The 12929-nt window shown below is 55.9% G+C and overlaps 6 protein-coding genes across 6 annotated transcripts; 4 read left to right on the plus strand and 2 right to left on the minus strand.

Annotated features, from left to right (window-relative positions):
- Window positions 1-449: 449 nt before the first annotated feature.
- Window positions 450-2654, plus strand: W97_06716 (translation initiation factor RLI1; the record flags this gene model as incomplete). Its single annotated transcript, XM_007784589.1, has 8 exons — window positions 450-469; window positions 526-550; window positions 634-645; window positions 695-1097; window positions 1151-1312; window positions 1363-2218; window positions 2269-2581; window positions 2631-2654. The coding sequence occupies 8 exons, from the start codon at window positions 450-452 to the stop codon at window positions 2652-2654; spliced, it is 1815 nt and encodes a 604-aa protein (XP_007782779.1).
- Window positions 2655-3177: 523 nt separating this feature from the next.
- Window positions 3178-5718, minus strand: W97_06717 (uncharacterized protein; the record flags this gene model as incomplete). Its single annotated transcript, XM_007784590.1, has 5 exons — window positions 3178-4161; window positions 4217-5181; window positions 5251-5324; window positions 5379-5533; window positions 5587-5718. The coding sequence occupies 5 exons, from the start codon at window positions 5716-5718 to the stop codon at window positions 3178-3180; spliced, it is 2310 nt and encodes a 769-aa protein (XP_007782780.1).
- A 482-nt stretch (window positions 5719-6200) lies between these two features.
- Window positions 6201-8125, plus strand: W97_06718 (uncharacterized protein; the record flags this gene model as incomplete). The annotated part of the gene is made up of 4 exons (XM_007784591.1): window positions 6201-6387; window positions 6451-6735; window positions 6791-7904; window positions 7957-8125. The coding sequence occupies 4 exons, from the start codon at window positions 6201-6203 to the stop codon at window positions 8123-8125; spliced, it is 1755 nt and encodes a 584-aa protein (XP_007782781.1).
- Window positions 8126-8709: 584 nt separating this feature from the next.
- On the plus strand, window positions 8710-9834 carry W97_06719 (uncharacterized protein; the record flags this gene model as incomplete). Its single annotated transcript, XM_007784592.1, has 6 exons — window positions 8710-8784; window positions 8876-8966; window positions 9022-9047; window positions 9132-9483; window positions 9545-9711; window positions 9763-9834. The coding sequence occupies 6 exons, from the start codon at window positions 8710-8712 to the stop codon at window positions 9832-9834; spliced, it is 783 nt and encodes a 260-aa protein (XP_007782782.1).
- A 596-nt stretch (window positions 9835-10430) lies between these two features.
- On the plus strand, window positions 10431-11807 carry W97_06720 (phosphoglycerate kinase; the record flags this gene model as incomplete). Its single annotated transcript, XM_007784593.1, has 3 exons — window positions 10431-10496; window positions 10553-10970; window positions 11038-11807. The coding sequence occupies 3 exons, from the start codon at window positions 10431-10433 to the stop codon at window positions 11805-11807; spliced, it is 1254 nt and encodes a 417-aa protein (XP_007782783.1).
- A 466-nt stretch (window positions 11808-12273) lies between these two features.
- Window positions 12274-12687, minus strand: W97_06721 (uncharacterized protein; the record flags this gene model as incomplete). The annotated part of the gene is made up of 2 exons (XM_007784594.1): window positions 12274-12380; window positions 12531-12687. The coding sequence occupies 2 exons, from the start codon at window positions 12685-12687 to the stop codon at window positions 12274-12276; spliced, it is 264 nt and encodes an 87-aa protein (XP_007782784.1).
- Between the last annotated feature and the right edge of the window lie 242 nt (window positions 12688-12929).

Below are 12929 nucleotides of genomic sequence, written 5' to 3' on the forward strand. Positions count from 1 at the left end.
GCTCATGTGCCCTCGAGCGAGTGTATTTTGTGTTTGTCCGTGGTGGGTGGTGAGAGGGTGGCCGTGGAGGTGGTGGTGGATGTGTGGCCGGGCGAGTAGTTGGAGATCAGTGCAGGCTGTTTAGAACGCCCAAATGGAAGCCCGAGCCCTCCTCTTCTGCGCTAAGCCTCGTTCAGCTAGCCAATCGCCGTCCTGCGAAAGCCGATCGTCACTCGCCCGCACCTTTGTGAATGCCACGCAGAAATATTGAGCCCGCTATCGACGTTACTGTGGGTTGACTTGCCGAGTTTGATTCTATGAACCAGAAGCCTAACAGAGGGCAACAGTGACCAGAAGGAAGACTTTTGCGCAAGAACAGCGGAAGAGGCGAGCAATTTACAAGCCCAAGACCTGCTGTTATATCAATACAACTCCCTCTTTAGTATTGTCGCTATTGAGGAGTGTTCACCATGGCGGACAGGTTGACTCGGTGAGTACCGCAACAGCTCTCCTTCGCCCAGCAAGTTTCTAACTGCTCTACAACAGTATTGCTATCGTCAATAGCGACAAGGTGCGCAGCCAATTTGCCCCGCCAGCCCCACCACGGAGAAAACTTTTGGCTTGAAGGGGCTGACATGAAGCTGCCCGGCACAGTGCAAGCCCAAGGTCAGTTCAAGTCACTCGTGTATGCTATACCACTTCTGACCCTCCGCAGAAATGCAGACAGGAATGCAAAAAGTCCTGCCCGGTGGTCCGTACCGGCAAGCTCTGCATCGAGGTCACCCCCGAGTCCAAAATCGCCTTCATATCCGAACGACTATGCATCGGGTGCGGCATCTGCCCCAAGAAGTGCCCCTTCGACGCCATCAACATCATCAATCTGCCGACCAACCTCGAGACTCAGGTGACGCACCGCTACTCCGCGAACAGCTTCAAGCTCCACAGGCTGCCCATGCCACGACCTGGACAAGTCTTGGGACTGGTGGGCACAAACGGTATTGGCAAGAGCACGGCGCTGAAGGTACTGAGCGGCAAGCTCAAGCCGAATTTGGGGAGATATGACAACCCACCTGACTGGGAGGAGATCCTCCGGTACTTCCGCGGCTCTGAGCTCCAGAGTGGGTAATGTCGCAAGACTTGTTATGGTACATGTGTTGATGATAGAGGACAGATTACTTTACCAAGGTTCTCGAAGACAACCTCAAAGCCATCATCAAGCCACAATACGTCGATCAAATTCCTAAAGCTGTCAAGGGGACAGATAAAACGGTCGGCGCCCTTATGAAAGGTCGCTCGCAGATGGACAACATGGACGAGATTCTGGACGTCCTTGGTATGAACGTTCTACGATACGACGAGCAGCACTCGGCTAACGTGACGCAGAGCTGCGACAAGTCCTCGACCGCGACATCAACCTTCTCTCCGGTGGAGAGCTGCAGCGCTTCGCTATCGGCACTACCTGTGTGCAGAAGGCTGATGTCTATATGTTCGACGAACCGTCCTCATTCCTCGATGTCAAGCAGCGATTGAGCGCCGGCAAGATGATCCGAAGCCTGCTTCGACCTGACGACTATGTCATCGTTGTCGAACACGACTTGTCAGTCTTGGACTACTTATCCGACTTCATCTGCGTGCTCTACGGCAAGCCGGCAGTATACGGCGTGGTGACGCTGCCAGCCTCGGTGCGCGAGGGTATCAACATCTTCCTAGACGGCAACATCCCCACGGAGAACCTTCGCTTCCGAGAGGAGTCCCTCCAATTCCGCATCGGAGAGGCCGGTGAAGAGTTCCTGGTCGACAGGTCACGTGGCTACAGCTACCCGAAAATGACCAAAACGCTCGGCGGCTTCCACCTGACCGTTGAAGGCGGAACATTCACGGACTCGGAGATTATCGTCATGATGGGCGAGAACGGGACCGGCAAGACGACGTTCTGCAAGATGCTTGCGGGCGCCGAGAAGCCTGACGGAACGAAGAAGGTGCCTCAGATGAACATCAGCATGAAGCCGCAGAAGATTACGCCCAAGTTCCAGGGCACGGTGAGGCAGCTGTTCTTCAAGAAGATCAAGGCTTCGTTCCTCAGCCCGCAGTTCCAGACGGATGTCTACAAGCCGCTGAAAATGGATGATTTCATCGACCAGGAGGTCCAGAATCTGTCTGGTGGTGAATTGCAGCGTGTCGCCATCGTCTTGGCGTTGGGTATCCCGGCGGACATCTATCTGATCGATGAGCCTAGCGCGTGAGTCATACAGCGAGTCAGAAGCCGACCAAACGTTAACATGTGCTTAGGTACCTCGACTCCGAACAGCGTATCGTAGCTGCCCGCGTCATCAAGCGATTTATCATGCACTCCAAGAAGACCGCCTTCGTCGTCGAGCACGACTTCATCATGGCCACCTACCTGGCCGACCGCGTCATCGTCTTCGACGGCCAGCCGTCCATCAAGTCACGCGCGAACGCACCTGAAAGCCTCCTGACAGGCTGCAACAAGTTCCTCAAGAGCCTCGACGTCACGTTCCGCAGGGACCCGAACTCGTTCCGGCCGCGCATCAACAAGTACCAGTCACAGCTGGACCAGGAGCAGAAGTTGAACGGCAACTACGTAAGTGAATCGCATCCAGTTTTCTAGCACCAGTACTTACATACTGTAGTTCTTCCTGGAAGAAGAGGCTTGAAGGGCGTCCCAAAGAGGAACATCCCACCGTATCGCAAGACTCCATTGGGTAAAGGCGTTTTAGGGTCATTGGGTAGCGGCAGGAGAAAGAGCATCAAGCGGCGCAAGGTTGGCCTTCCGGATGAGGAGGCCTCTGACGAAGATGACGACGAGGACGACATTCACCGGCGACAGCGGTGTACCTCCTGTTCACAGTTCCCTTGCTTCCTGCGCACACGTGGCGAGGCGGTAACGCAGCTGAACGGGTCAAGTTAGGTGACTGCTGTCTAGAAACCATGTAGCAAAGTTCGAACATACGTGGGGGTTTAGCTAGAGGCGGTCTGAGAAACGGGCTATGGAAAGTCGGGCATGGAACGAGTAGTAGTCAAACCCGTAGCACAATCAGGAGAGAAATTTAAAAGAAGGAACAAGAAACGAGCCTCTGCACTGCTGCCAGGCCAATCCCTAAATGTGTGATAAGTCGTGCAAACCCGCAACAACATACCGCAACCCGTTCCATCCCATTCTACACGGGCAGCCTCCACTCAATCCTCCTCGATCTCTCCCTCCTCGCTGCCGGACCGGAGGCCCCGGTCCTCCTCCTTCGGCGGCTCAGTCTTGATAATCGGTGTCCTGGATCTATGACGGCGCGGGGAGAAGGTACGCTCACGAGACGCGACATCCCTCCTAGTCCTCTTGACATCTCTCCTGCTGCCCGGGCTGTTTTCACCCTCGCTATCCCTGCGCCTCCTCATGCTGCCCGCCCTGCTGTCGCCGTAGTCGAGCTCGCTGCCCTTGTCGCGCGGGTCGGCACGGCTAATATAGGTCCGCTCGCGCTCGGCCTCGCGCTCGCGCCGCTCGCGGTCATAGTGGCTGAGACTGACCTGCCTACTTCCTCTGTCGTACCTGTCGCGCTCGTCTCGCTCGTACCGAGACGGCGGCGGGGGCGAGAGCCCCGTCGTGCCGGATTTGCGATACTGGCGCTCGCGGTCTGCCTGTGCCTTCTTGCGGTCCGCTTCGTACGCATCCGGCTCCGGGGTTCGCGTGTGGGGGCGGCGAGCCGCGTGGCCGTTGCGGAAGTCCCTGTCTCTGTCTCTATCGCGCTCCCGGTCCCGGTCTCGCTCTCTGTCCCGCTGCTCGCGTCTGCTGCGTTCCTTCTCGAGATCTTCCTCCTTTTCCTTGAGGCGGCGCATGTGTTTGTCAAACGCCGCGTGGCGCGCCTCGTCCGAGTCGAGCGCACGGAATTCCTCAAACTTCTCGATGCGGGCACGTACCTGCTCCCATGTGTCTCCGACCAGGACTGGCGGCTCGAGATGCTTGATCTTCGAGCGCAGCGCGTCGGTTGCGCGGCGCTGGTGCCGCTCGGCGTGATGCTTGTCTTCCTCGTTGCGGCGGAGGACCTTTTCGCGCAGCCGCTCGTAGATTAGTGAGAGCGAGTCGCGATCGAGGGATGCTGTACGGCGATCAGTGTGCATCACAGAGAGAAACTCTTCGAAGGTGGTCTTCTGTGTAAGCTCATAGCGCTTGTCCTGTGAGTTTGTCAGCCTTCTGGTATTTCCGACACCAGCGGCGGATTGCTCTCACATCCAACACATCCAGTACGTCGTTCCTCATTGCGCGCAGCGCCCGCTCTTCCTCCTCAACCATGTCCCAGAACAGATCCAGTGGCGTAGAGCCGGACTGACCCAGCATAGCAACATACCGAGGGTCGTCCTCAATCAGCGGCTCAATCTGCATCCATTTTGTGCCAGCCTTAATTTTGCCGGCAGCTTTGAGGTCTTTCAGGAGGTTAAGAAATCCATCACGGTTCTGACGTTCTCGCCTGGCCTTGAGGTTCTTCTCCTTCTGGCGGGCATCGTTGAAGCTACGCTCAAGCGACTTGATATGGTTCTCAAAAGCTTTTAGAATGTCTAGCTTGGTCAAAGACTGGAACTTTTCGTCACCTTGGAAGGCTTCGCTCGCTTTGATCATGCCCTGCGCTTCGGACCACCGCGTGTAAGGCTCCAAGTCAAGAGCACTCAGCAGAGTTGTGAGCTGGTCCAGAGCCTGCGTGCGGTTCGCAGTGTCTCGCTCCTTGTGTGCTTTCTTCAGCTCGATGATGTACTCCTCAAACAGCTGGCGCCTCTCATCGTCGCTCCTGGCCGACCGGTAGATAGTCTCTCTCTCGATGATAGGCTGCGCGGTCTTCCACCGAGTGTAGTGCTTGATCTCTGGATGACTTCTTAGCATCGAAGTAAAGTCGGCGCGGACTTTGGCGAGCCTTTCCTTCTCCTTGTCCTTTTCCTGCAATCGAACCTCTTGGACGTATTTCTCGAACGCAGTCTTGCGGTCCTTAGGGTCTTTCAGCGCTCGGTACTGCGGGTCCTTGATCGTCGCGCGCATTGTCTGCTCCCAGGTCCAGTCTGGCTGAACATTGCATCGCCTCAGCAACTTCATGAATGCGGATTCGGCTTCTTCGTAAGTCGAAAAGTCTGGTTCGTTCTGGGAGGGCAAAGCAGCACTGCGCATGGAATCCATCGGCGCATAACCTCCCTGCCTGTCTTGCCTGTCTTGTCTGTCCTGCCTGTCATCTCTGTCCCGCCTGTCCTGCCTATCCTGGAATGGACGATCTGGCAAACTGTGGTCATCGCGATCCCTGCGTTGTGAGAATTCGGGGAAGTTCGACGTGCTTCCTGCGACAAATGTTTGAGGTCTGACCCTGAATTAGCGCGCGTTGAGATGCTAAGGATCGGGAGAGAAGGCTCACGGTGCCGCAGGACGCGGTGGAGGCTGCGTTTGCGCAAGCGCGTTCTTGTAAACTTCTGGCATCTCCCACGAGCTCTGCTTCGTCTCCGTGTTGTACCAGTATTTCCGCCCGCCCTCCGCCGTGTACTCTTTCCACGGCTGATTGGCAAGAGCGCGCTGTTCGAGGTGGTCAGTACGGCGCCCTTCATGTTTCGTGGTCGGAATCTTACCTCCGCCGGCGTCATGAGCTCTTCTGGCTTTGTCCATTGCGTAGCCTTCGTCTGCGTGTTGTAGTAGTAAACACGGCCGTCTGTATGGCGGGCCTCCTGCCACTGGCCGGGAGCCGGAGCAATTCCGTTCATTGCAACAACGGTGTGCGTCGATCCACGGTGTAGCGGCGATGTTCAATGGGTGTCGAGGGCTCAAAGATGGCGTCGAGGTGAGCTGAAGCCAGATCGCGTATGCCGTGGTGAAGAAACGGGCTCAAATTGGAAATCTGATACCCCGGTTCGGTAAAACCGCGGCGGATGCTTGACAGCTATGTCACGTGCTTGTTCGAATAACCATTCGATAGGGCAGGCGTGTTGTAACTAGCATTTTGCTTCAGTCCCCGCAAGCTGTACAAGAAGATCCAGAGTTGAGGATGCTATTGGTAGCAGCACACTTAGGTCGGACAGTCACGCTCTCAGTCTGGCATTCAGCGCTGCACATTCTTCTATCATCAGCGAGATTTGAAGTTTACCCCTTGATATCAACTGGTTAAACTAGACAGCAGCATTGTTTCAACTTTGGTCATCAGAGTCTTCCTCGACAAGAAGTATTTCGACGCCGTCGGCGCACTATAATGCAGTCGAGTAATTCCCCAAAACAGTTGAGCGCTGAATTCAGCGAGCAGTCGATTGTGGAGGCCATCGTGCCTTCAGATCCGTCTATTGACCTCAAATCTGCACTGGACTCATGGGATGGATCAGCGTCTGACCGTCTCCCGACGTTCCTACCTACCATCCAGCAAAGGCAGTTCCTGTTCTTCGGTATGTCACGTCTGCAGGTCTATATCACCGAAGCAGCCGTCTTACTCATTCATAGGCATATAGATGAGCATGTCCAAGTATATGCTGTGTTGAGGGCTCCTTGCGTTGAGCAAGGCGTCTTGGGCTCTTATCTCTCTCGATTGTCTATCACTCTACAAGCATATGCTTCAGGCAATGTAGTTCCAGTACAGGCGGAGACGGGCGAAAGTCGACCTGCGCAAGCTCATCAGAGCAAAGAGCTCCTATGCGCGGAGAAGATTGAAGATGTGACCAATCCGCTCTTCATTACCCAGTGCTCTTCAGAAGGGAAGTCCACATACGTCGTCTGGAGGGCTAGCGTTCATGTCGGTGAGTTCTGGTGTTGGGTTGGTAGCACAAAAATCGTACTGAAAAACGTCGAAAGGGCGCCCGCAAGCGAAGCTACAGAAGCCAGTAATATATTTTGCAATCACGGCTACACTACGACCAGACGAAGCCGAAGTAAATGCGGCTCAAGACGACTATCTCCCCAGCCACACTCCGATGCCAATCAACCTGCTCCAGGCATTTGCGAGTGATCCTGAGCTTAGGGATGTCCGGCCACACTTGTCTGCTTCCAGAGTTACCAAGGTTATTCCAGTCGGCCATGGCACAAGCACATCAGTGCGCACTCTCCAGGCCAGTCCGCGGCGGCAGTTCAGAATCTTTCCAGCCATCTATTGGAGGATCCGCTACTCGAGACTGCACTCGGGAGCTAGGGAGGTCACGGTTCTTGCATCTCTAGACCTAGAGGTCACATCATACGCAGACTGCGATGTCTCAATCGATGATGTCCGCCTTACGCTCCACCATGGGGAGGTCGTGCCTCATGGTGGCAGCTGGGGCTCAAGATTACCTGGACGATGTCGAGCTGGCGACCTACTAAGTAGAGTATATAAGCTCCGACCGGCTATGGACTACGGAAGTTCGTCTCGAAGTGCTCCGACGGCTTATACACTTGAGCTGGGCGTTAAGGCAACAGCGTTTGTATCAGACGGGTGTCGCCCAACTCTCGAGGTAAACTGGAGTACGAGCGTGGACACCGCCCTCTTCCGGCCGGAGCCCACCAAAACGGGTTCGCTGCGTGATGGTACTCGAAGCCAAGATGCAGTTGCTGAAAATCGTGGGCACGCACCAGCAGACAGAGCTCAGCCACCATTGTCAGCTACAAACGATCCGCCCAGCTTCGACCTGACATTTACAATATCGGGACCGGATCAGGTCTACGTCGGCGAGATCTTCCAGTGGAACCTCTTGGTTGTGAACCGGTCAGACAAAGCTCGAAGCCTAGCGATGCTGGTGGTTCCGAAGCGGAGAAGAGCAGATGTCAAGCAGCACCAGTCGAGGGTTTCCTCATCGTCTGTGGGAGTAGCTAAAGAGAGCCAAGAGGAAGTCCTTGCGGAAGCTGTGTTGGACGACAACTTGGTGTATGTCACGCAAAAGAGCGGATTCTCGGAACCGGCAGAGCTTGTGAGCCTGAGCCCTGACATACGGATTGGGTAAGTCACCCCTCAAAGTCATATTGGTGCATCTGGCTAACGGTCCATGGAGCCCACTTGCATCAGGCGCGTGTTACACAACGGACATGAAGTTCCTCGCTCTCGCTGCTGGCGTCCTGCACGTCGACAGCCTGCGTGTGATTGATCTCGCAACAAAGGAGACAACAGACATTCGGGACTTGCCAGATATCGTAGCGACAGAGCGGGATGTTGCCATATGAAGCTACGTGCGGCTTAGCTGATACATCTCACTTATTCGTATGGTTCATGCCTGTGATTTAGATGACGCTTGGTGGTTGAGTATCGCAGAAGAGAATGCCTTCGTCGATCAGTTTTGAGGCCTGTCCAGACGGTTAGGATAGGGACAAAGGATAGGGATATTATTTTGGGTCCCTTGAAGCCCAACAAACCTTCGAGTGCGTTGTGAACAAGATAGCCCGGGACAGATGCCAGGCCACTGTATTTCTCTTGCGGATGGTTTCCAAGGTTCACGTGTCTGCCCAGGTGATCAGGGCGACCGTCGCCGATCTTGATGTGCGATGTGCGACTGTGCTCCTGCGGCAAGCCTAGACTAGCCCACCGTCTCCGCTCCGTCTTCCCAAGGCGACCCTTTACTCCTCTCGCAGTTGTAGAGCAGTAATACCTTACCTATCTTTATCCTCGGCTGCTCAGAACCGCTGGCGGCCTCTAAACTGCTCGGAACTCCTCTTCGCTGGAAGCCTCTTCGCGACGAACTGAGGCCTGTGCACGACCGTTGAACCCTTCGTTATCGTCTATCGTCATTACCTCACTTGCACTCGCAGCTATGATCACCTCCGTAGAGGGTCAACGCAGGAGACTCCTACGAGCGTTGAACAGTCGATACATTTACGGCCAGATTGTATGTACTCGAGAGATACTTCACTTCACTGGTAGCCGAGATGAGCGCGTGATAGATGGACGATACGTCGCTAACACTGAGCTCCGAACAGCCTCTCCTACACGCCATCATCTTCCTCCTCGAGATGGCCGCCGTATCGATCCTCACGCGCAAATTCAACTCCTACTATGCCAGCAGACCAGGTATGAGATGCTACAACGATTCGTCCGTGGATCACGGCTAACATCCTACCGCCAGTGCTCACGACGATGATCACCAATGCCGTACGTCCTCCCTGCTGCAGCTGCTCCGTTCTCCCACCTCCATCTCGCGATTGCAGTGACCCTCAACTCACAAGTGCCCGACAGGTCCTCGGAGGCATAGCAGACACCGTCGCGCAGTCCATCACCGCCATACGCCAAGTCGCCGTTCGCAAGCCCGGCGGAGCGAGCAAAGACGACTTCCTCGCGATCGAGATCAGCGCGCTTGACAGGAAGAACCCATGGCCTCCGGGGGAGATCATCCCAGACTCCAAGAACCTTCCTCCGCCCTTCGACTTCGAGCGGCTGGTCCGATTCATGTCTTACGGCTTTATGATGGCGCCGGTCCAGCACAAATGGTTCGGCTTCTTGGCCAAGACGTTCCCGGTTACCAAGCTTGCGGGTACTCTGCCGGCCCTTAAGAGAGTCGCCTTCGATCAGTTCCTGTTTGCGCCAATCGGTACGCAGCACACCTCCGAGCCGCGTGGGGCGTCAATGCGCTGGGTACTGACATTGACCAGGTCTTGCGTGCTTCTTCACCTTCATGACTGTTGCCGAGGGCGGCGGGAAGCGTGCCGTCCAACGCAAGTTCCAGGACGTGTATGTGCCTGCGTTGAAGGCGAACTACCTGGTGTGGCCGGCTGTGCAGATCCTCAACTTCAGGGTGATGCCCATCCAGTTTCAGATTGTATGTTCACCGTTTGCTTCTTTCGCTACTGTGACTGACCGCTTGCTGCAGCCCTTCGTCTCGACTGTCGGTATAGCATGGACCGCTTACCTGTCGCTCACCAACTCTTCGGAGGAATCGTAGTCATGATACGATACGTCTCCATAGTAGCTTTCTCTCCCGTTTCTCGAACGTAGATCGGAGCCCGGCTTATGGTATGTTTGTGTAAGGAGGCCGGCGCACTTGCAGGTTCCGTTCTCTTCGGATGATGCATTGTATCGGCGTTTTGGAGCCTTTTGGTCGTTTTTGGGAAACGCAATCTAGCAACATCTCGTACATAGGTATCTGACAGCCAACACAGCTTGACCTGAATGTATACCAACGACTCGGTCAATAACGTCGTGAAACCGCCATTGAAGCCGTTTGTACTATGTATTTGAGCACAATCATAGGTTCAGGAAAGACAGAGAGTGGAAAGGCATGAATGGAGAGGCATGCCCGGTTCCATTGGTCCAGGCTTTGTCCGGTGTTGTGCATTCGGGACGGGATGAGTGTTGGGTCAACGTGCGTGGTGGGGTGTCCGATGTCTGCCCCGCAGCATGATGAAACTGTCAACCCACCTGCCAGAGCTCTTAAAAGCAAGTTGAGATAGCCTGCTACAAAAACTCAAGCATCGGAAACAATTGCTGTCTCCCTGTAAATATACGTTTTTCCAACCATCGCCGCACCAAGTTAGCACCATGTCACTCAGCAACAAGCTCAGCATCGAAGACGTCGACCTCAAGGACAAGCGTGTCCTGATCCGGGTATGCCGTCTTCCCCTTCACTACCGTTTCGAGACTGATTTAAGGGAATTTTTCAGGTCGACTTCAACGTCCCGCTCGCCGACGGCAAAGTCACCAACCCGCAACGCATCGTCGGCGCCATCCCCACCATCAAATACGCCATCGACCATGGCGCCAAAGCCGTAGTGCTCATGTCCCACCTGGGCCGCCCCGACGGCAAGCGAAACCCCAAGTACAGCCTCAAGCCCGTCGTGCCGGTCCTCTCCGAGCAGCTGGGCAAAGACGTGACGTTCACGGACGACTGCGTGGGCAAAGAGGTCGAGGATACAGTCAACAAGGCGTCGGGCGGGCAGGTGATCCTGCTCGAGAACCTGCGCTTCCACGCCGAGGAGGAGGGCAGCAGCAAGGACGAGCAGGGGAAGAAGGTCAAGGCGGACAAGAAGGCGGTTGAGGAGTTCAGGAAGGGGTTGACGGCGCTGGGGGATGTGTATATCAGTAAGCCGAAAACCGTGATACCTCATGGGAGTGTAAAGGGAACAGTGCTGACACGCAACACCCCCAGACGACGCATTCGGCACGGCCCACCGCGCGCACAGCTCCATGGTCGGCGTCGACCTCCCCCAGAAAGCGGCCGGGTACCTCATGAAGAAAGAGCTCGACTACTTCGCGCAAGCGCTCGAGAACCCCAAGCGGCCCTTCCTCGCCATCCTGGGCGGCGCCAAAGTCTCCGACAAGATCCAGCTGATCGACAACCTGTTGGGCAAAGTGAACAGCCTGGTCATCTGCGGCGGCATGGCCTTCACCTTCAAGAAGACGCTCGAGGGCGTCGGCATCGGCAACAGCCTGTTCGACGAGGCGGGCGCCAAGACGGTCGGCGACCTCGTCGAGAAGGCCAAGAAGAACAACGTCAAGATCGTGCTGCCGAACGACTACGTCACGGCGGATAAGTTCGACAAGGACGCCAAGACGGGCTATGCGACGGATGAGGACGGCATTCCGGATGGCTGGATGGGACTCGATTGCGGGGAGAAGAGCATCAAGCTGTACAAGGAGGCTATTGACGAGGCGAACACGATTCTCTGGAACGGGCCGCCGGGCGTCTTCGAATTCGAGGCGTTCGCGAATGGCACCAAGCAGACTATGGACGCGGCGGTTGAGGCGGCGCAGAAGGGCAAGATTGTCATCATTGGAGGCGGTGATACGGCGACTGTCGCGGCGAAGTATGGCGTCGAGGATAAGCTGAGCCATGTCTCGACGGGCGGCGGTGCGTCGCTGGAGTTGCTCGAGGGCAAGGATCTGCCGGGTGTTTCGGCGCTGTCGAACAAGCAGTAGGCAGTGTCTGTGGAGCGGCGATTGCAAGAACTGACGGTGGGAAGGACGAAATCGAGCCTGTAAGCAGAGTGCTATAATCTATACTGTATAGCAAACCCGGAGTGCATTTCAATGACAAATCTGGGTACCACGTCGTAAATCGGACGCCTGTGCAATACGCCGTGTCCTCGCAATGAGAAGATCCAGCTTTCCCGGCTTACAGATAGGAGGGCATGCCTTGTGGACCATGATGGCGCTTCCGTCTCCTATTTTCTTGGACGATGAAACCGGGCTCCAGGGTCCTAGCGCTGTGTACCCACCACATGCATCCCCTACTGTCTCGTACTCCGTATCGCCGCCCATAGGGTCCCTTTCGCATGCCCACATCATCCTCGCTTCGCACTATCAGCTTTCCTCAGCTCCTCCCTATGCGGCGAGACCCTCGTTAGCCAGCCGTTGTTTGCAATAACGGCCAGGACATGGGGCCTTACCTTAGCTGCGCCGAAAAATCCCCATTCGTATCATCGTCGTCCCAGCTCTCTTCCCACAAGTGTGTGTTTCCACCCGGTATCTCCGTGTCTTCTTGTTGCCAGTCTGTTCCAGCGCACCCAAGATGTCAGCAAACAACCCCAACAGATTCGCTTCGGGACAGGAGAGGCGAGCCGGTGAGGGTGGGGGGTGGTGCTGGTGGTTCCTTTGTTCAGGAAGGGGAAGGGCGGAAGCGACAGGGGAGGTATATGTTACCTTCGGCGGGGAAGTCCTCGAACTCGTCGTCCTCTTCTAGCGTCGCCGCCGGCTTCTGTTGATCTTTGAGGGACGAGGACGTGTCTTTTGTGTCGCTCACGACCGCTTTCGTGGTGTCGGGGCCTGAGATCGGGGCGGTGTTGCCGGCGCCGGACATGTTGGAGCTGGAGGGAATGGGGTGTAGGGTCTCTTCTGAGGTTTAGGTAAGGGTGGGTCGGTGGTTCGTATGGGCGTTGCTAGATTCAGATGCTTTGATGCTTTTGTGCTTTGGTGCTTTGCTTCCACAAAGCATCACTGGCTGGGGGAGCTGTCGCCGGAGCTTCGGCCAAAAAGTTGACCCGGCGGCTGTTCAATGACGCGCGCGGCCGCGGGAGAGACAGCGCGGCCGCTGCAGACACT

This window comes from Coniosporium apollinis (assembly GCF_000281105.1).
Source record: "Coniosporium apollinis CBS 100218 chromosome Unknown supercont1.34, whole genome shotgun sequence".
In the NCBI taxonomy this organism is placed as follows: domain Eukaryota; kingdom Fungi; phylum Ascomycota; class Dothideomycetes; genus Coniosporium; species Coniosporium apollinis.